We start from the raw sequence: 20571 nt of genomic DNA, 5'->3' as shown, positions 1-20571 counted from the left end.
TAGCATCTAGCACTTATTTATCTGCCAAAAGGTTTAGTTTTTTTTACAGTTGCAGCTCAGTTCTTTTAACATCCCTTGTTTTAAAATGTGTTATGAGGAAATAAAATTTTAATGGGGAGAGAGGGTGACAGATCTCATTCTGCCATACCTCTCTCTCTTTGTGTGTGTGTTTTTAAAAATTATTATATCACACTGATATAGTTATATTTTAACGATTTGGGCCTCAATTAATGCAGGGCAGCATCTCTTTCTCTCTCCTCTTTCCCTTCTGACATTTATTCTGTTAAAATTCCAAACATTAGATATACAATGGTGATACCACTGTCCTGAGATGGCAATATGTAAAAATTAACCCATTTAATGCAAGGGTTAATTGAAGTCCATCTGCATAAATTTCTAGAAGGTGTGTGCGATATTTTTATTCATGATCTCTACTGCTACATTTGATCTGTAAGGCAACGAAGGCACTGGAATGACAACACTGCGTCCTGCATTTTCCTTCCACAAATCAAGATATCAACGATAGATCTTACACCACATTTATTAAATTATGAAAGTTGACACAACAGTGAAATAAATATCACATTTCCAGTTTCTGGCATTTCCACAAGATGGTACATATTCCAGTGATGGTACAAACCTTACTATCTTTTTTTGCGACTGTGATGCTTGTCTTCATCTCTGAAACAAATCAACCATATTATGTCAGACTCCTTGTCTTCATCAGATGAGGGGAAAAGCCTAAACCAAATCCTCATTCAATATTTACCACTTCCATGAAGCCTATGACTTGTCCCTTTGATTTTCACTCCAAAAGAAATGTAACCCAAAAACATACACTGAATGCCATCATGTTCATGTCTTGTTGCCCTTTCATAGCTAACCAGGTTGAACTACTGTAAGATCTTTAAGACAGTTTGCCTGTTTGCTAATCATACAGTGAAACTGCACCTTGAGCTAGAAGTCTATTCATGAACTGAACTGAAGTTGCAGGTTTAATGACAACAATGTGGACAACAGATAAATTTGCAAATATATATTTCATCCAAACCATAACGTTTGCAGCCCGCCAACCGCCCTGAGCCGCCTTTGGGCTGATATGGGCGAGGTAAAATGATATAAAAATAAATAAATAAAAGAGTGGTCACATTTCAGCCATGCAAGATATGTGTGTGTGGATGTGTGTGTAAATAAATAAATATCTGGGCTTTATAGGTCAAAACTAGCACTTTGAATATTGGTCAGAAATGAGCTGGCAGCCAATTAAGATTCTGCAACTCTGCTCCATGCAGCCAGCCATTCTTTAGTGATATTTACATTCAGTTGGTTAGTGTCATCTAATTATTTTAAAAATTACACCCTAGCCCACTATGAGATCAGAACTTCTGAAAATAATTGGAAGGCTAAAATTTAAGCAACTAAAGGAATGAGAGAAATGCCTTGTTGAAAAGCATTTTTCCCCTTTACATTATTACTGAATCAATAAATTAACTCAGGATCTCATCATATGAAATTTTCCTCTGTTTCTATCCATTTCTACACATTTCAAAGACAGACTCCCATGGAGCCCATCAAGTGACTCACAACTGCTTCCAGTACCTTCTGGTGGGACTCTATCTCAACAGTGGGTAGAAATGGGAGAAATTTGCCGACTCCAATCCTTTCTCTATGCATAGAAATGCTTAAAAATTCGCATTTTCCTTGTGATGGGAAGTGGTGGATTTGTCCGATTACTTTGCGCCGCTTTAGTGTGGATGTTCATGTTGGCTGTCTGCTAATGCTCCTCTTGCTTCCATTAATGGTTTAAAGACATTGTGGGTCCCACTGAAATAAGTGTTTTAAAAAGTGTGCCTGCCTCTTTTAGTGTAGGGGCTTCAGAGGAAAGGATCCCGTGGAAAGAAGTGTTCCAAAATGAGTATTGGTATCCTTGCAATTGTTGAAAGGGGAAGAGGCAATCCTGTGTGATGGGGATGAGTAAATTCTCAGTCTTTAATAAAGACGGAAACCCATGAAATGCCATGCAAAGACAACAATCCCACCCAATTTTCCCATCTTGGGAGATGAAGTCCTTAGTGTCACATGTTCTAAATACCTACCATTGAATTTGAACTATTATAAGAAGTTCCTGGCCACAGTTATTCCTGTGGTGGCATAAAAGCCATAAATCAGGGACCAAGGAAATTACTCACCTCTCTCTTTTTCTTCGGGAACTTTTTTCTCGGCTTCTTTTTCTTTTGCCTGGACTTCTGCTGGAATTTCTTCTATGCCTGGAGTGATCAACATCCCGAGAACTTCCTTCAGACTGTCTTGAGTCAGCGGATCCAGACCGCCGCTCGTCTTTTCTAAGGGAAAATGAAATGGAAAGCTTCAAATGCAGATCCACCAGCTTAGGGAAAAAATAAGCTGCTATGACTGTATGGTCAGCAAGCTAGTGATTAATAAAGGCTCTTGAAAAGATGCTGAGTTGTTAATGTTCACATTGCAAACTATTGTAGCCATGCCATCTTCTTAAGAATGATGTGAAATGCTTTTCCTTAGCTTAACATAAACAATAATATCCTCATACGGGGTTACGGTGATGGCAGGGAGGAGTACCCTTGCTGAGCAAGAAGGTCATGTTTGTGTCCCTCACTCTGAAAAGAGAACGGCATGAATTAAAAAAAATGATTTTTGTAATCAAAGGGATACATTGCATTTGGTGATCAAATGTTTGTTAACAATTACAAAACCAGGGAATTTACAGCAATTATAGAAAGAATTGCAGTCTGAAAGATTCCTGGCTATTGTTCAGATGCTATGAGAAATATTGAGTACATTCTTGGGATTATTACTTTTCCTATGGCTTACTACAAGGCAGAGAAGGAAAGAACACAAGGGAAAGAGGGAGCTTGTGATCCCAAGCATCCTAAAAGGCAGTGCAATACAACACTTTGCTGTTATGTTTTTAAAACTTTCCAAAGATCACTCTCTCAAAAGTTTTCATGAGCACTATACTGAATCAAATGCTCCTTGTCTCTGCTGCAATACTGTTAATCTGTTAATTTGTGTATTTGTGACACATGCAAGATGACTGAACAGAAGCTATCCAAACCTTTAGGTGCTCTTACTGCCTATTACAAGGAAAACCAGCTGATTCCTAATCCATCTAAAATGCAGACATGTTCTTTTGATCTTAAGAACAGACAAGTATCTCGAGGTCTGAGGATTACCTGGGAAGGAATCTCACTGGATCATTACAGCACACCAAAATACCTGTCACTCTGGACCATGCTCTAACTTATAAGAAGCACTGCCTGAATATCAAGCAAAATGTGGGTGCTAGAAATACTATCTACTGATCTACTCACATTAGCATTCTTTCGAACTGCTGGGTTGGCAGAAGCTGTGGCTAACAGTGGGAGCTCCCCCAATTTGAACTGCCGACCTTCCGGTCAGCAAGTTCAGCAGATCAGTCGTTTAACCTGCTGTGCCACTGGGGCCCCCAGAAATAATATCATACGAAAGCTGACTGGCACAACCTGGGGATCACAACCAGACACAGCGAAGACATCTGCCCTTGCACTTTGGTACTCTGCTGCTGAATATGCATGCCCAGGGTGCAATACATCTCACCACATTAAAACAGTGGATGCGGCTCTTAATGAGACATGCTGCATTATCGCAGGATGTCTACGCCCTACACTGCTGGAGAAATTACACTGTTTAGCTGGTATTGCACTACCTGACATCTGTCGGAAAGTATCAGCCTGTAATGAAAGGACCAAGGCATTGACATCTCCAGTCCATCCTCTGTTTGAATATCAGCTAGCATGCCAATGACTTACATCAAGAAATAGCTTCCTAAAATCTACAGAAATACTTCCAGGATATCTCAGCAAGCGAGAGTCCAAAAGTGGCAGGTTAAAACCTGGAACCTCAACTAGTGGCTGATACCAGATGAAACTCCCCCCTGAGCACACAGAAAGCTGGGTGACCTTGGAAGCAGCTGATCAGACTGCACTCTGGCACCACGACATGCAGATCCAACCTTAAGAAATGGGGTACAAAGTGGAGCCCACAACATACGAGTATGGAGAAGAGCAAACCACAGACCACCTATTACAACGCAGCCTGAGCCCTGCCACACACACAATGGAGGACCTTCTCACAGTAATACCAGAGGCACTCCAAGTGTGCAGTTTCTGGTCAAAGGACATTTAGCATAATGCCAAGTTTTTAACTTTGTGTTTTTAAATACATTATAACCACACCCTCAATTAGTTTGACAAGATAAATAAATAAAATCTACATCTGAGTATGTCTAATGATCTTTTATCTCGTACAGCAAATACTGCCATGTCTGGAGCATGGAATCTCATCCTACACCAGGGCAAGCTAAACATTGCAGCAGAATCATAGTTTCTGGAACAATCTGTGCCAAATAAGGCAGACTACATATATCTTGGTTTAATGGGGAAGTGGCAATAAAAATTTGTATGTTGCCCATAGCAGCACCCAGGAGATGCCAATTATGGTTGCCAAACACAGTTGAAAACATACATTTCCCTGCATTGCACAGCAAGCACTCCATTTTCACAGCTTGGAAATATGTCGCTATTTGATAAGTCAAAGTATGTCTTATATGTCTGCACCACAAAGGCTGTTGCTAGGTGACAATCCAGTGATCCTTCGTGATGTCACAGGATTGGCTGTTGCTAAGTGAAGTGGCCCTTTGTGATGTCACTGTGAGAGAAGGGGTAAAAGGTATGAGGGGAGGGAAAGAGAAAGAAAAGGTGAAATTGAGAGCAGTGGTCCTCCAACACATACACAACTAGAGCGAATAAGAGGCAGGAGAGGGAACAGATAGAGAAAGGTAACAATGGATAAAGTATATAGGGTATGTTTGTATATGTTTATAAAAAATTGTATGATAATTATGCAATTATTAAGAAATGTGTACATGTGAAATATGATGAATATGTGAATACTTATGTATACTGTTTTAATGTGAATTTAATTTGGAATTATTCTGTGAAATATAGTTTGGTAATATTGCTTTCGATGAGATTAAAAACTCACCTCCAGCAATATTTCTTAAGTTAAGGGGCGTATGTAGTGAACTACTGGTTATGGGGTAGAATTTAAAAGCAAAAGTTAATGTTAGAACATGGCCTATATTGCAGGGTTGGAATGGGACCAGCCATTCTGCGATTCTTAAAGGGGTAGTAGCAGTAGGGCTGGAGCTAATTTACATAAGGGAATCTGATTGGTCATATTTAAATGAGCAGATGCCAGAATTTTAAAAAGAAGGGAGTTAAGGATGACAGCTGGGGGAAAAAAATGGAACATTCAGAGAGAGAAAAGAAGTCAGTTAGAGAGAGGAAAGGAAAGCCATTAGATGAGGATAAGTTAGGTGTCCATGAATATAGGTCAGATAATAAGTTAAGTAAGAGTAGTTAAGGAAATAGTCAGGATAGTGAGTGGAGAACAGTTGAGAGTTTGCTATTATATGGTTAACAAGTGAATCTATGTGTAAAAAGTCATAAGGATAAGAGTTGTTGTCATGAAATCTACCTTTCAGTCGACTAGGCCGAAGCCTACATGACAGTGGCTGTCATCTTGGAAGGCAGGCAGAGCAGGAGGAGGAGCCAAGCCGACTCCTGATTGGGTATAGCAATTAGGGGAGGAGTCGGTTGTGAGAGGGAAAATAAGCTGTCAGCTTTTGACAGAGAGGGAGAGAGGAGGGTCTGGAGATCAGACAGGGAAAGAAGTGATTTTTGAGGAGAGGAAGCTAGATAGAGCAGGGATCTGACAGAAAAGGGAGAGCTTTTAGTGAGCCTTAAGTTTAGGGAATAGGCTGAGACAAAAGACTGGGATTTTACTGTGTTGTTGGGGCCAGTAAAAGAAAGATTTGTCTCCTTATACTAGGGACAGTATAGGGGAGCTTATTGCCCTGTGCAGACAGGAGTCTGTTCTCAACTGATACTGTGTCTAAAGATAGAACAGTATGTTTAAGGAGTCTCACAGTTGTTAAAAGCTTTTCTGTCAGGGGAACTATTTGTTTAAGTAACCAAGTTTCTGCAACTGAATCACGCTTCTGTACCACTCATTTCTATGACTTGTTAATATAAAGTTCAATAAACTCTTTCTAGTTAACCTTTAACTGGTGTATGCCTCAATCTATCCATTTCCTCAGAACTCATTCTGTCAAACCATTTTAAAGTCCAGTCAACCAGTGAGGAAGCCATAGAAGAACAAGGGCACAAACACCCCTTACCTAAAACACATTCACACCTTTGGTTCCTCAGGCCAATAGAAGCTGAGGTGGTGGCAGTAATACCCAACAAGAACATTCGGTCACTTGTATATATAACATAGGGTCAGCCTCAAATTTTGCTATATTGGTGGCAGAGGTGGGATTGATTGTTTGTCCACCCTGCCCAGACAGCCTTTAATCTTGTTATAGTTGTCATGAAACAATGTTATATTCAACTAAGACGCTAATATACAAATGTAACCAACAAGCTTTTGTGCAAGACATCTATAAATAAACCCAGTTAATGTGGAGTTGTGTATGAAAACTGTTGCGCAAAACATTGAATAAGGTTTAAAGAGAAACCCAGAGGAGTCCCAGCAGATCTCAGAAGAGAACTGGTATAAGTTACTGGCCTGAATTGGTGACAGTGGAGAGATATTAAGGAAAGGATCTCTCCCCTCCCTCCCTTGGTTTGAAGATATATTATGTGAAGAGGGCATCCCATATTTAGTTTTTAAAAAAATCCAAAACCAAATTGTGATTTGCCATTTTATATAAGGGACACCAATTTAATATGCCATTATATACAATGGGATATGAGCATTCATGGATTTGGTATCCACAAGGAGTGGGTGCTTTGGAAGCAAGCCGAAGATTCATGATACAAGAAGCTAGCCATGACTGCATTCTACAAAGTCCCATTGTAGCTTTTGTCTTGAGTTTACAATGCAGTGACACTGCTGATAAACTTTTATGTCCCTTGTGGTTCACAGAAAGTAGTATTGTTATGATATTTTACCTTCTTGAAGACTTTACTGATAATGAGGATGTTTCGTTGTCACAAGCTTCTGTGTCCTTATTCTCCTCCTGCCAGTGAGTAGCCAGTTCTTCCATGTGCACCCCAATTACGTCTCTGATTACCTATGCAGGGATTAAAATATTTCATTTTGTTGACTTTCTAAACACATTTGGAGACATGGCGGATATTGTGAATAACATGGTTTAGCTGGTTTCTTAGATGCACCTTTTCACTAATCGAGGGCGCAACATAACAAAATTTGAATAATTTTCTGTTTCTGGTTTGAAAGTGTTATTTCCTGTTAAATTGTGTGGTACTTACTTTGAAAGTAGTTGTAATACCCCAGAAACTTCTCCTTTATGGCTGCCACAACCTATGTAGAATTGGTTGAAACTATGAGATATTCACCGAAAAACTAGAGCAAAATGTGCTGCAGGATGTCCCGCAAAAACAAAGCTGTTGTGATTTAATAAACCTTTTTCATGTATTTGCGATAGAACCAATTAGGAAACAACATTTATATCCAGGAACAAAAATTGTGTAACATATAATATATATAGTTTTGTTGCTAAACAGATTGGATTATTTCTGAGTTTTGAATTAATTTTATTGGTATTCAGTTTTGCTTTTATTTGTAAAAAGAACATTTTAAATGAGTTCAAAACTTAGAAGGTTAATCAGATTTAGTTGGTAGGATGCTCCCTGCACCTCCAAATAAAAGCAGGTAGGAAGAGGCAGGCAATAAATGTATTACTACTCCTCCTCCTACTACAAGTGGGGGCCTCTGGTGGCATAGTGGGTTAAACCGCTGAGCTGCTGAACTTGCTAACCAAAAGGTCAGCAGTTTGAATCTGGGGAGTGGGGTGAGCTCCTGCTGATAGCCCCAGCTTCTGCCAACCTAGCAGTTCAAAAACATGTAAATGTGAGTAGATCAATAGATACCGCTTCTGCGGGAAGATAAGGGCATGCCAGCCACATGACCTTTGAGGTGTCTACAGACAACGCCGGCTTTGCAGCTTAGAAATGGAAATGACCACCACACCCTAGAGTCGGAAACGATTAGACTTAATGTCAGGGGAAACTTTTACTTTTACCTTTTACTACTACTACTACTACTACTACTATTACACTATGTAACATGGTTTCGCTCCTGGGTTATGAATGTCATTTCCTAATTGGTTCTATCATAAAAACATGGAAAAAGTTTATTAAACTGCAAAAACTTTGTTTTTGCAGGACATCTTGCAGCATATTTTGCTCTAGTTTTTCAGTCAATATATCATAGCTCATAGAGTCTCAACCAATTCATCATAGTTTGTGGCAGTCACAAAAATAAAGCTTGTGCAGTACAAAAGTGACTTTCAAAGTAAGTACTGCTCAATCAAAAAGAAAATAACACTGTCAAACCAGGAACATATTTTTTCAAATTTTGTTGCTTATTATTATTATTATTATTATTATTATTATTATTATTATTAAGCAGTCCCATAATGAGGGAGCCAAAAGTGGGAAACCCTCGTCATGCACTACTGCACTTGTAAATGGAATCATGGAGAAGGTCCCTTACAAAGATCTTGAAAGACAAGACTAGTATTTTATCAGTAATTTACACTAATCCAATAGTAAGGCTACTAAGAAATGGATCACAGCAGCCAGAATTCCTCAGTCCAGGAAGGGTTAGAGCTGATAACTAACTGCAGCTAGAAGTAGATACTTCACAAGCTTTTATATGTCCACCTGTGTCTCCACTGAAAATTCTGGATTTCTGAAGTATCTCAAACTTAAAAGTTTGCACTAAAACAACCCAGAGGTGATTTACCAGTTGCCCCTGCTCCTGGCACTTACCTCTGTGTAGGATTTCTTTGTTATGTGCACATTCTTAGCTCTGTAGGACTGCCGCCGTCTTTTGTAGTCGCGCATCTCTGCGAGAATTTCAAGGTGGGACTTGGGACCTTTCTGACCGTCATCTACATGGAAAAAAAGATACTTAATTCTTTTGGAGGTAGAATTATTTCAGTTTTTAACACACATGCTGCATGATGGCTGAATGATGGCACAGCACAGTTCCAGTCTCATTCAGGGATCATTCAGTGTGAGATGCAGCAAAATACTGTGTCTACTACGTTTACTATTTCTGTTGAGTTACCTATATGAAATTTTTACTTGCTATGGGTGACTTGGCAAACTCTGGCATGAGCAAACGAATTCCTAACAGCCAGTAGGCTGTTATGAATTGTGGGGGTTGAAATCCAAAACACCTGGAGGGCCAAAGTGTGCCCATGCCTAGTCTAACTGAAATGGCATTAACCAAAAAGTAAACATGAATATGGAATTTTCAGCCTTTTTGCCAGTGTTATGTAGTCATTGCTAGAAGAGGTCCACCAAGTAAGATGACAAGATGGAGGAAGGGAACAGAGATTTAATTCAAAAGAAAAAGAAAGAGACATCAATAAGAGGGATTGTGGAAGGCTTTCATGGCCGGAATCACTGGGTTATTGTAGGTTTTTTCGGGCTATATGGCCATGGTCTAGAGGCATTCCTAGTTCCAACAGACCTCACTACCTCTGAGGATGCTTGCCATAGATGAAGGCGAAACGTCAGGAGAGAATGCCTCTAGACCAGGGGTCCCCAAACTAAGGCCCGCGGGCCACACCTGGCCCCCCGGGGGCATTTATCCAGCCCGCGAGGGGATCTGGGCCACCACACCTCTTGGTCTTCTCCCAGCGTTGGGTTGGTGCAGGAAGTGCTTGCCCAGGGGACGATGGAGGGAGCGTGCTTCCTCTGCACTGGCACTCTTCCCCCCACACGCTTGTCAGCGTCCCCTGGGCGGGCGCTTCCTACACTGGTGCCAGGAACACGCATCCAAGGCCAGTGCAGGGAGTGTGCTCCCTGCACCGCCCTTTTCCCCACACACTTGCAAACACCGGGAGAAAGATGCTCCCTGGATTGGCAAGTGCGCGTAGGAAGAGGGCCAGTGCAGGGAGTGTGCTCCCTCCACTGGCCCCTGGGTATGCACTCCCTGCCCCATCCTCCTCCCAGCATTGGCAAATGTGCGGGGGAAGAGAGCGGGGGGAGAGAGTCAACACAAGTGTTAGCACACGGGGAAGAGGTGGCCACGGGGGTGCTCCCTGCCTCGAGGGGCAGCCCGGTGGCTCAGATGCCATGGCGACGGTGCACCTCTCCTGGGGGCTGTGCCAGCACTCCTCTCCAAAGAGGCTTCCCCCAGCAGCTGTGCCTTGAGGCAGTGGGAGAGAGCCCTGTGGTTTTGATGACAGAGCTGAAGCAATTGAAGGTACTGCAAATCCCATAATCTGTTGAAGATCCTACCTCAAAGTCATGGGACTTCTGTATGCCAAGTTTGGTTCAGATCCATTTTTGGAGGAGCTCAGAATGCTCTTTGATGGCTGGTGAACTATAAATCCTCAGAACTGCAATTCCCAAACGTCAGGATCTCTTTTCCCCAAACCCCTCCTGCTTTAAAGAATAGCAATGATATTTAGTTCTATTGTAATGTTTCATATATTTGTAGAGTTAAAATTGTATTGAAATGTAAGCTGCTTTGCCCCCTTCCACACAGCTGTATAAAATCCACTTAACTGGCTTATATGGCAGTGTGGACTCTGACAATGCAGTTGAAAGCGGATATTGTGGATTATCTGCCTTGATATTCTGGGCTATATGGCTGTTTGGAAGGACCCTTTCAGAAAGGCCCTATATCCCATTATCTGATCCAAGGTTTTCTGTTTATCCCAGATTATCTGGCAGTGCAGACTCATATAATCCAGTTTAAAGCAGAAAACCTGGGATCAGATCCTGGGATATAGGGCATGTCTGGAAGGGCCCACAGTCTCCTTGTGGAGACAAAAAGTGGTGTATAAATAAACGTAATGATAAAATTGTAGAACAGAAATCTTTTCCTGGTTTGAAAGTGTTATTTATTTTCTTTTTAATTTTGTGGCCCTTATTTTGAAAGTAGTAGTTCTTATCCAGAAACTTTGTGTGCCTGCCACAAACTATGATGGCAAGAGGTTATGGGAGTTTGGCCAATAGGCTGATCAGTTAAACATATTCATGTGTTCCCTGTTGTTATAGTAAGCCTGTTACCCATGCTACGACATGCTTGAAGTCAACATTTCATTTATTTGTAATTAGAAATAAATGTTTCACAATATATAAAATAAATGTTTCACAATATTCCCGTGTAAACTATAGTCCGGCCCCCCAACAGTCTGAGGGACAGTGAACTGGCCCCCTGTTCAAAAAGTTTGAGGACCCCTGCTCTAGACCATGGCCATATAGCCCGAAAAAACCTACAACAACCCATCAATAAGAGGGTTTGAAATCCTGTTTCATACTTTTTACAGTTTCCTGGCATCACACAGAATGCAGCTGTAACATTTTCCCCCAGACCTTGGTTGATTTTTGCTGCCAAATCTACGAAGAGATCACTGTCATTTTCCGCCAGCTGGGATCTTGACCTCTGGTTCTTTGTCTCAGCAAGGACATAGTCATAAATTGCAAGGCGGTCAGCCTGGGTCAGATCACAGATGTAGCGCTTGTGGTTTTCTGGAACTTCGACAGGCAGAGAGGAATAAGCACCTATGGTGTGTAAACAAGTTGATTTTATTATTACAATAAAAACAAACAAGTGCTCTGAGCCTCAGAGACAAGAGGAGTGTGAGTGGCTCAACCTCTCAACTTCTCAACCTCTTGACAAAAGCTCAGATTTTAACGATAAAAGTCAGGTGGGATGGAAAACAGCTAAGTCTTCATCCCACAGGTCAAGCTACTGTCTTATTCTGCATTTGCCGACCTGAATATAAGCCGAGTCACTTAATTTTACCACAAAAACTCGGGAAACGGATTGACTCAAGTATAAGCCGAGGGTGAGAAATTCAGAAGCTACTGGTACATTTCAAAATGAAAATAGATACCAATAAAATTACATTAATTGAGGCATCTCATTGAGGCATCAGTAGGTTAAATGTTTTTGAATATTTATATAGAATTGTAATATAAGATAAGACTGCCCTAATCTTCTTCAATGTAAATGTGCTTACGTATCCTTCCAATAATAATAAAGACAGTAAACTAATAAATGGAATAATAATAGAGTGAAATAATAGATGGAATAACAATCAGTGTAAAATAATAATTTTAATGATAACACTGATAAAATAAAAATGTAATAATAAAGTAAAATGATAACTATAATAATAATAGAGTAAAATAATAAATGTAATAATAATAATAATAATAACAACAACAGAGTAAAATAATAAATAACCTTGACTCGAGTATAAGCTGAGGGGGACTTTTTTAGCCTAAAACAAGGGTTGAAAAACTAGGCTTATACTTGAGTATATACAGTATGTGTATCTTGTATTTTAATAGTGTTTTAATCTCTTTGCGTTAATGATGTTGTACCCTGATTCGTGCCACAAGGATAGGTAATATATTTATTATTATTACACTATTTAACACAATTTTTGTCTCTGGGTTCTAATTGTTATAACAACTACTTTCAAAGTAACTTCTGCACAAGGAAAAAGGAAATAATATTTTCAAATCAGGAACAGAAAACAATTCAAATTTTGTTACACAGTGTTACTCATCATCATCATCATCATCCCGACCACTCAATGCAACCTGGACCCAACCTGGCTCTGGATGTTTTAATGATTTGCATTTGTCCCCTGCTATATGATCAGGAAGTCTCCTCCTCAGTTGATTTGTTTATTAAGGATACTGGGTGCAGAATGTTCTTAATTTAGTTTTAATTCCAAATCACAGAAAGCAAGCATAACAAAGCAATAAATGGACAAATACTATTGGGCAAGAAAGACTCACAGTACCCAAGAACTTTGCCAGGATGTCCTAAGGAAATCTCGCATGAATTATTCCCCAGACATGTGATGCTACACCATGTTATTCATTTTGTCACATTTGAGCCCTCCTATTCCTTCAAGGAGCACAGACATACTGGGAAGAACCAAAGACAACCTTCGCAACCTTCTCAGACTCAACACAGTCTCTATTCCAAGAGAAATTCTTTGACAACATTTCTTAATCGCCACTTACCTGGGAAATAACTTCCACACCCTTTGGTAGCAGCTTGTTTAATAATGTCAAACTGCAAATTCTTGTCTGCATTGAAATAAAAGTACATATTAGAGTGTTTAATGTATTTCAACTCTCTCTGAAGTCTAAAGCCAGTATTTAATTTTAAATGTGTGAAGTACACAGACAAGCAGTTCTTTGGGAATTGGAGGAAAGACTGTATGTTATTGCTTTAAATTTATTTTTACTCAGAGATAAGATATTTAATAGAATGGATATTATGTTGAACTATTTAAGAACTATTTAAGAACTACCCTCCTGTTTAAAGAGCTCCATTGGCTGCCATTCATTTTCCGGTTCCAATTCAAGGTGCAGGTGCTTACCTACAAAGACCTAAACGGTTTGGGACCCGCCTACCTGCGTGACCGCATCTCTGTGTACGAACCCACACGATCTCTTCGTTCATCTGGAGAGGCCCTACTCACGATCCCACCTTCATCGCAAGCGCGATTGGTGGGGGCGAGGGATAGGGCCTTCTCGGTGGTGGCCCCTTGACTCTGGAACTCGCTCCCCAAGGACATTAGGCATGCCCCAACTTTGGCAGTCTTTAAGAGGAGTCTGAAAATGTGGTTCTTCCAGTGTGCCTTCCCAGAATAAGGAAACCCTAAGCAACATGTCTCTAAACGCACTTTACCAATGATCTAGGATTGTCTGCTCACTCCATCTCTCTCCAAATACATATCCTAGTTATATGTCACCTTGTCATGCCCAGCATTTTTAAAATTTGAATTATTACAATTGGCCCGCCATAGGTTTTAATGCGTCGTGGTGTTATTGTTACTGTTTATTGCTTTGTTTATGAGTTTATTTATTGTCTGTATTGTTGTTGTTGCTTTTTTACTGATGTATTTGGGCTTGGCCTCTTGTAAGCCGCACCGAGTCCTTCGGGAGATGGTAGCGGGGTATAAATAAAGAATTATTATTATTATTATTTAAACAACAGAGCAAAGTGTCCTGGCCAACCAAAGACTCAGAAGTTTTATTGGACATTTTATTTTATTTACTTCCAACTGTCAGCACAGTTTCTAGTTTATAGGCACATTATCAGCATGAATAAAGTATGCTAAACTAACCTTCAGCAATTTTAAAGAATGGAAGTAGAAATGTACAGAATCAAAGAATGAGTGTATTTTTTTTCATTCAGCCAAACAAATACAATGAGAATCTGCTGCCTTATTATTATTTTAACCAATATATATTATTACATCCATACTCACCCATGAGAACTTTAGGGATTTTTGCTTTTTCATAGAAAAAAGAAGAATCATACATTTCATTCTGAAAGATAAAATATGCAAACAGAGAAGTCTAGATTGGTTTTATTGATTACGATGTATAATTGATTGTTTTAATTGCTGTTTATATACATTTTATTGTTTATGTTGGCATCGATTTGTGCCTTTTGTAAGCCACCCTGAGTCCCCCCTTGGTGGTTGAGAAGGGTAGGGTAGAAGTACGTGAAATAAATAAATAAATTAATTAAATAAGTCACTGTGTAATTATCATGATCATTGACTTGAGTTGCTCCAAAACAGCCCCCGTGCCTCCCTTTTCAGTGCTAATGCAAAGGGTGGCATCATGACCTCCAGATGTTTTTGAACTGCAATTCTTAGTATTCACTTCAAACTGCCTATACTGGCTAGGATTGTTGCAATTTGATACCCAACAATGTCTGGAGGACTGCACAAAATGGAGCCATCACAACTTCTATTAAAATACATCCCTAGAATTTTAGCAGTTATCAAGTATCTGCCTATCCTCAGGTCTGTAGAAGTGCTGCTATGTTAATGTTGAAATCATTTCCCTTGATATTTATTTATAGAATGAATTAATAAATAAAGAACTGCAGAGCAAGAAGGTGACTTCTGCAATTGATAATCATATCTTCATTTTCAGCTAGAACATTTTCAGTTTTACATAAAGTATGGAAATCATCCTTCATTTTTATCATATATTCAACATGCCCTTAGATTGCAGAAATGATTTTGCTTAGCAAAATCTTAAATTAAGATGTATTCTTAGCTATTTCTCTGCATTTAGCAAGTACACGACTTGCTGCAATGTTATACACACTTATTTAGAAGTAAACTCCAAAGAGGAATGTACTTCTAATAATTAAGATGTTTTCTTAGCATTAGGTGGTAGCTTTAGGGAGGGCTTGTAAAGTATTGGATAAAATGATATTTCTTAGTGAGGTAGGAAGTGGATACCAGTGCTCTTTAATTGTTATATACATTAATATCCACATACTGAGAAACAAATACATTGCCAGGTTGTTGTAGGTTTTTTCAGGCTATATGGCCATGTTCTAGAGGCATTCTCTCCTGACATTTCGCCTGCATCTATGGCAAGCATCCTCAGAGATAGTGAGGTCTGTTGGAACTAGGAAATGGGTTTATATATCTGTGGAATCACCAGGGTGGGACAAAGAACTCTTGTCTATTGGAGCTAGGTGTGAATGTTTCAACTGACCATCTTGATTAGCATTTGATGGCCTGGCAGTGCCTGGGGCAATCTTTTGTTGAGAGGTGATTAGATGTCCTTGATTGTTTCCTTTCTGTTGTTTTGCTGTTGTAATTTTAGATTTTTTTTAATACTCGTAGCCAGATTTTGTTCAGTTTCATGGTTATCTCCTTTCTGTTGAAATTGTCCACATACTGTTGAAATTGTCCCCCCCACTCCCCCCCCCCGTGGATTCCTTCCCCAACCACTACCCCTTCCCCACACATACACCTCCCCTATACCCCCCCTTTTTTCCCGCCCCATACCCCCTCCCAGGTTTTTTAGTGTTGTTTATAGAAAATTAACCAATAAAATTTATTTTAATAAAAAAAAGAAATTGTCCACATACTTGTGGATTTCAATGGCTTCTCTGTGTAGTCTCTGTATAAACAACAGAGAGGAAACAATCAAGGACATCTAATCACCTCTCAACAAAAGATTGCCCCAGGCACAGCCAGGCCATCAAATGCTAATCAAGATGGTCAACTGAAACATTGACACCTTGCTCCAACAGACAAAGGTTCATCGTCCCACTCTGGTCATTCCACAGATATATAAACCCATTTTCCTAGTTACAACAGACCTCAGTACCTTCGCCTGCCATAAATGCAGGAGAAATGTCAGGAGAGAATGCCCCTAGAACATGGCCATATAGCCCAAAAAAACCTACAACAACCCAGTGATTCTGGCCATGAAAGCCTTTGACAATACATTGAATACATTTCCGTTATCAGGGAGTGGGAGAATGTAACTAAAGGATGTAAGATCGCCATGAGAAACATCCTAGTGTTGCTTTGCTAGTTTCTGGAACAAGTATCACTGCAATAAAACATAAAGTATTTACACAACATGTGACTTAACTGCCGGTATGTCATTTATAACAAATAGCCTGAGAAGCTGGACAGTGTTACTGTTAGTTTTCTACAAAAAGTCAGCTTTTCTATCAGTGGGTGCATTTCTCCTTTCAGACTTCACCTTTACTTTCAAGAGAAAACCCAGAAAGGGAGAATCCCTTTCAACCCTACAAAGTGAGGATCAAAATAGGAAAGAAAACTATGCAAGTGTCTCACCTCCTCCTCTTTGGAGTACTCCAGTTTCCTCAGCCTGCAGGACATCATATGCTTCTCCAGGGAAGTCACAGGCATTTGATGGTTAGGATCATAGGGACATGATACTTTCCGACACTGGGAAGAAAAGGACAAGGCAGCTGATAGATTTGATACATGACATGCACCCCCCAGAAGCATCATCTGGTATCTTTCCCTCACCGCTCTTTATTCTTTCCCCCTCCCATCACCTTAAAAGATCTCAGACCCCTTCTCCACTGCCATATAAAATCAGAATTATCTGCTTTGAACTGGATTATGTGGCAGTATAGATGGGGCCATAGTGTAATCTGCTTTGAACTGGATTGTATGATTCTACACTGCCATATAACCCAGTTCAAAGCAGATAATCTGGATTCTGAAACTGTATTATATGGCAGTGTAAGCAAGGCCTCTACTGGTCCACCAGCAAGCAAAAGTCCTTTTATTTAAATCACGTTTCAAGTTCTAACAGGTTGGGGTTCGTACTTGAATGCCTGTCAACATAAAGGATAGAATCATAGAGTTGGAAGAGACCTCATGGGCCATCCATCCAGTCCAACCCCCTGCCAAGAAGCAGGAAAATTGCATTCAAAGCACCCCCGACAGATGGCCATCCACAGAATCATAGAGTTGGAAGAGACCTCACGGGCCATCCAGTTCAACCCCCTGCCAAGAAGCAGGAAAATTGCATTCAAAGCACCCCCGACAGATGGCCATCCATAGAATCATAGAGTTGGAAGAGACCTCACAGGCCATCCAGTCCAACCCCCTGCCAAGAAGCAGGAAAATTACATTCAAAGCACCCCTGACAGATGGCCATCCATAGAATCATAGTTGGAAGAGACCTCACGGGCCATCCAGTCCAACCCCCTGCCAAGAAGCAGGAAAATTACATTCAAAGCACCCCCGACAGATGGCCATCCATAAAATCATAGTTGGAAGAGACCTCACAGGCCATCCAGTCCAACCCCCTGCCAAGAAGCAGGAAAATTACATTCAAAGCACCCCCGACAGATGGCCATCCATAGAATCATAGAGTTGGAAGTGACCTCACAGGCCATCCAGTCCAACCCCCTGCCAAGAAGCAGGAAAATTACATTCAAAGGACCCCCGACAGATGGCCATCCATAGAATCATAGAGTTGGAAGAGACCTGACGGGCCATCCAGTCCAACCCCCTGCCAAGAAGCAGGAAAATTGCATTCAAAGCACCCCCAACAGATGGCCATCCAGCCTCTGTTTAAAAGCTTCCAAAGAAGGAGCCTCAACCAAACTCCAGGGCAGAGAGTTCCACTGCTGAATAGCTCTCACAGTCAGGAAGTTCTTCTTCATGTTCAGATGGAATCTCCTCTCTTGTAGTTTGAAGCCATTGCCCGGCGTCCTAGTCTCCAGGGCAGCAGAAAACAAGCTTGCTCCCTCCTCCCTATGACTTCCTCTCACATATTTATACACGGCTATCATGTCTCCTCTCAGCCTTCTCTTCTTCAGGTTAAACATGTCCAACTCTTTAAGCCTCTCCTCATAGGGCTTGTTCTCCAGACCCTTGATCATTTTAGTCGCCCTCCTCTGGACACATTGCAGCTTGTCAATATCTCTCTTCAATTATGGTGCCCAGAAGTGATGTTCAACGGGTATTTAATACATAATGTGTTGAACATATATTTATCGTTATGTTTTACCTGAATTGGTTATTTAATGCTTGAAAAAAGAAGTATGTGGTACGTATGAAATGTCTGCGTGGGGTGTAGTGATTTTAAGTAGGATTATGGCTGGATCCACACTGCCATATAACATTCAGATTATCAGCTTTTAACTGAATTATATGGCAGTGTTGACTCATATAATCCAGTTCAAGGGAGATAATGTGAATTGTGTGCTTTGATAATCTGGATTATATGGCAGTGAAGAAGGGGCCAGAGTGCTGGTGCCAAGGTTTCCAGGATTCCACAGAATTGAGCCATGGCAGTTAAAGCGGTGTCAAACTGCATTAATTCGACACTGCAGATGGCGTAAGGGATCCTCAATTTGCATATCATTTCTCTGGCTCTTTCTACACTGCCAACGAGCCCAGATTATCAAAGTTAGAATCACAGAATCATAGTCGGAAGAGACCTCGTGGGCCATCCAGTCCAACCCCCTGCCAAGAAGAAGGAAAACTGCATTCAAAGCACCCCGACAGATGGCCATCCAGCCTCTGTTTAAAAGCTTCCAAAGAAGGAGCCTCCACCACACTCCGGGGCAGAGAGTTCCACTGCTGAATGGCTCTCACAGTCAGGAAGTTCTTCCTAATGTTCAGGTGGAGTCTCTTTTCCTGTAGTTTGAAGCCATTGTTCTGCATCCTAGTCTCCAGGGAAGCAGAAAACAAGCTTGCTCCCTCCTCCCTGTGACTTTCTCTCACATATTTATACATGGCTATCATACCTCCTCTCAGCCTTCTCTTCTTCAGGCTAAACATGCCCAGCTCTTTAAGCCGCTCCTCATAGGGCTTGTTCTCCAGACCCTTGATCATTTTAGTTGCCCTTCTCTGGACACATTCCAGCTTGTCAATATCTCTCTTCAATTGTGGTGCCCAGAATGGGACACAATATTCCAAGTTGCATCTAAAACATATAATCCGCATTATCTACTTGGACCGGATTATGAGTCTACATTGTCATATAATCCGGTTCAAAGCAGATAATCTGTATTTTATATGGCAGTGTAGAAGAGGCCTCTCAAAATCGGACACAAGGTGGCTCCTAATGAAAATTAAAACCATGTGCAAAATACAACCTTATGTGTTTTATAAACAGTTTTAAAAGACGGTTAAAACACAAGGATAAAAAATGAATGACACTTACTGGGCCCCCGAAGCCTGTCGTGGAGGGAATCGGAGCCTCTTTCAGAGCGGGACCTGTGTCCGCCGCCATGGTGGGTAAGGGCAGCTTCACGGCCTCTTGTGCGGAAAACAGTGATGCGCAGAACGAAGCGGCGCCATTTTTACTCCTGGCAAAACAGTGGCCTAGTTTCCATGGCCTCGTTTCCTTGTTCCAGGAGGCGGAGCAAAGTCTCGCGAGTCTTCCAACTTTTTCGAAAGGCTATTATTTGTGGGTTGAGGGCAACTCGCGGTCAGAAGCGCGGCCTCTGTCGGTGGAGTGCGGCGTTGCAGGTGAAGCCAAGGATCCTTTTTCATGCTGTCATCCATGGTTTTGCTTGAAGTCAGCTCAAGAATAGGTCAGTATTCCTTTTTTTCTGATTGGCTCTCGACGTTTCACACAAAGCCTTCAAATAGCTAAGGTAATGCATGTCTTCTGTCTTTGAATAGTCTTGCAATATTAGGAAGCCAAAGCAAACCTAAAAAAGATGAATCCAAGTTGCATCAACTAATTTGCAAACATTGTATTGCATACCTTCTTGCATTAAGTGGTGAAATGTGTTTTTGGTAGTTGGTTTGTATGTTATATATATATATATATATATATATATATCCACACACACACACACACAAGCCGACCCCTGCCACACGTTGCTGTGGCCTGGTCTGTGTATATGTGTTTTGTGTGTGTGTGTGTGTGTGTGTGTGTGCATATGTGCAAATATGTGGTTTTGTGCATATGTTGTAATGTATGTTTTTGCTTTTTAAGTCCCTTCTGCTATGTTTTCCAGTGTTTTTATGAGTAATGGTCACTCATTGGCCTGATCGGTGTCTTGTGTCCAAATTTGGTGTCAATTCGTCCAATAGTTTTTGAGTTATGTTAATCCCACAAACTAACATTACATTTTTATTTACACACACATATCTATAATATGTTATATAGTTATATATATATATGCATGTGTGTGTGTGTG

General features: G+C 40.7%; 1 protein-coding gene across 1 annotated transcript; it reads right to left on the bottom strand.

The window, feature by feature from the left end:
- Positions 1–523: 523 nt before the first annotated feature.
- On the bottom strand, positions 524–19727 carry SNRNP48 (small nuclear ribonucleoprotein U11/U12 subunit 48). Its single transcript, XM_067467549.1, has 9 exons — positions 19584–19727; positions 16727–16840; positions 14372–14432; positions 13116–13181; positions 11445–11633; positions 8880–9001; positions 7035–7156; positions 2190–2342; positions 524–681 (listed from the first exon to the last, which is right to left on the bottom strand). Exons 1-9 carry the CDS (start codon positions 19650–19652, stop codon positions 645–647), a joined length of 933 nt encoding a protein of 310 aa, XP_067323650.1. The 5' UTR covers positions 19653–19727; the 3' UTR covers positions 524–644.
- Between the last annotated feature and the right edge of the window lie 844 nt (positions 19728–20571).

The sequence above is a fragment of the Anolis sagrei genome, chromosome 4, assembly GCF_037176765.1.
Source record: "Anolis sagrei isolate rAnoSag1 chromosome 4, rAnoSag1.mat, whole genome shotgun sequence".
NCBI classification, from domain to species: Eukaryota; Metazoa; Chordata; class Lepidosauria; order Squamata; family Dactyloidae; genus Anolis; species Anolis sagrei.
This window is presented reverse-complemented; position numbering and strand designations above follow the sequence as displayed.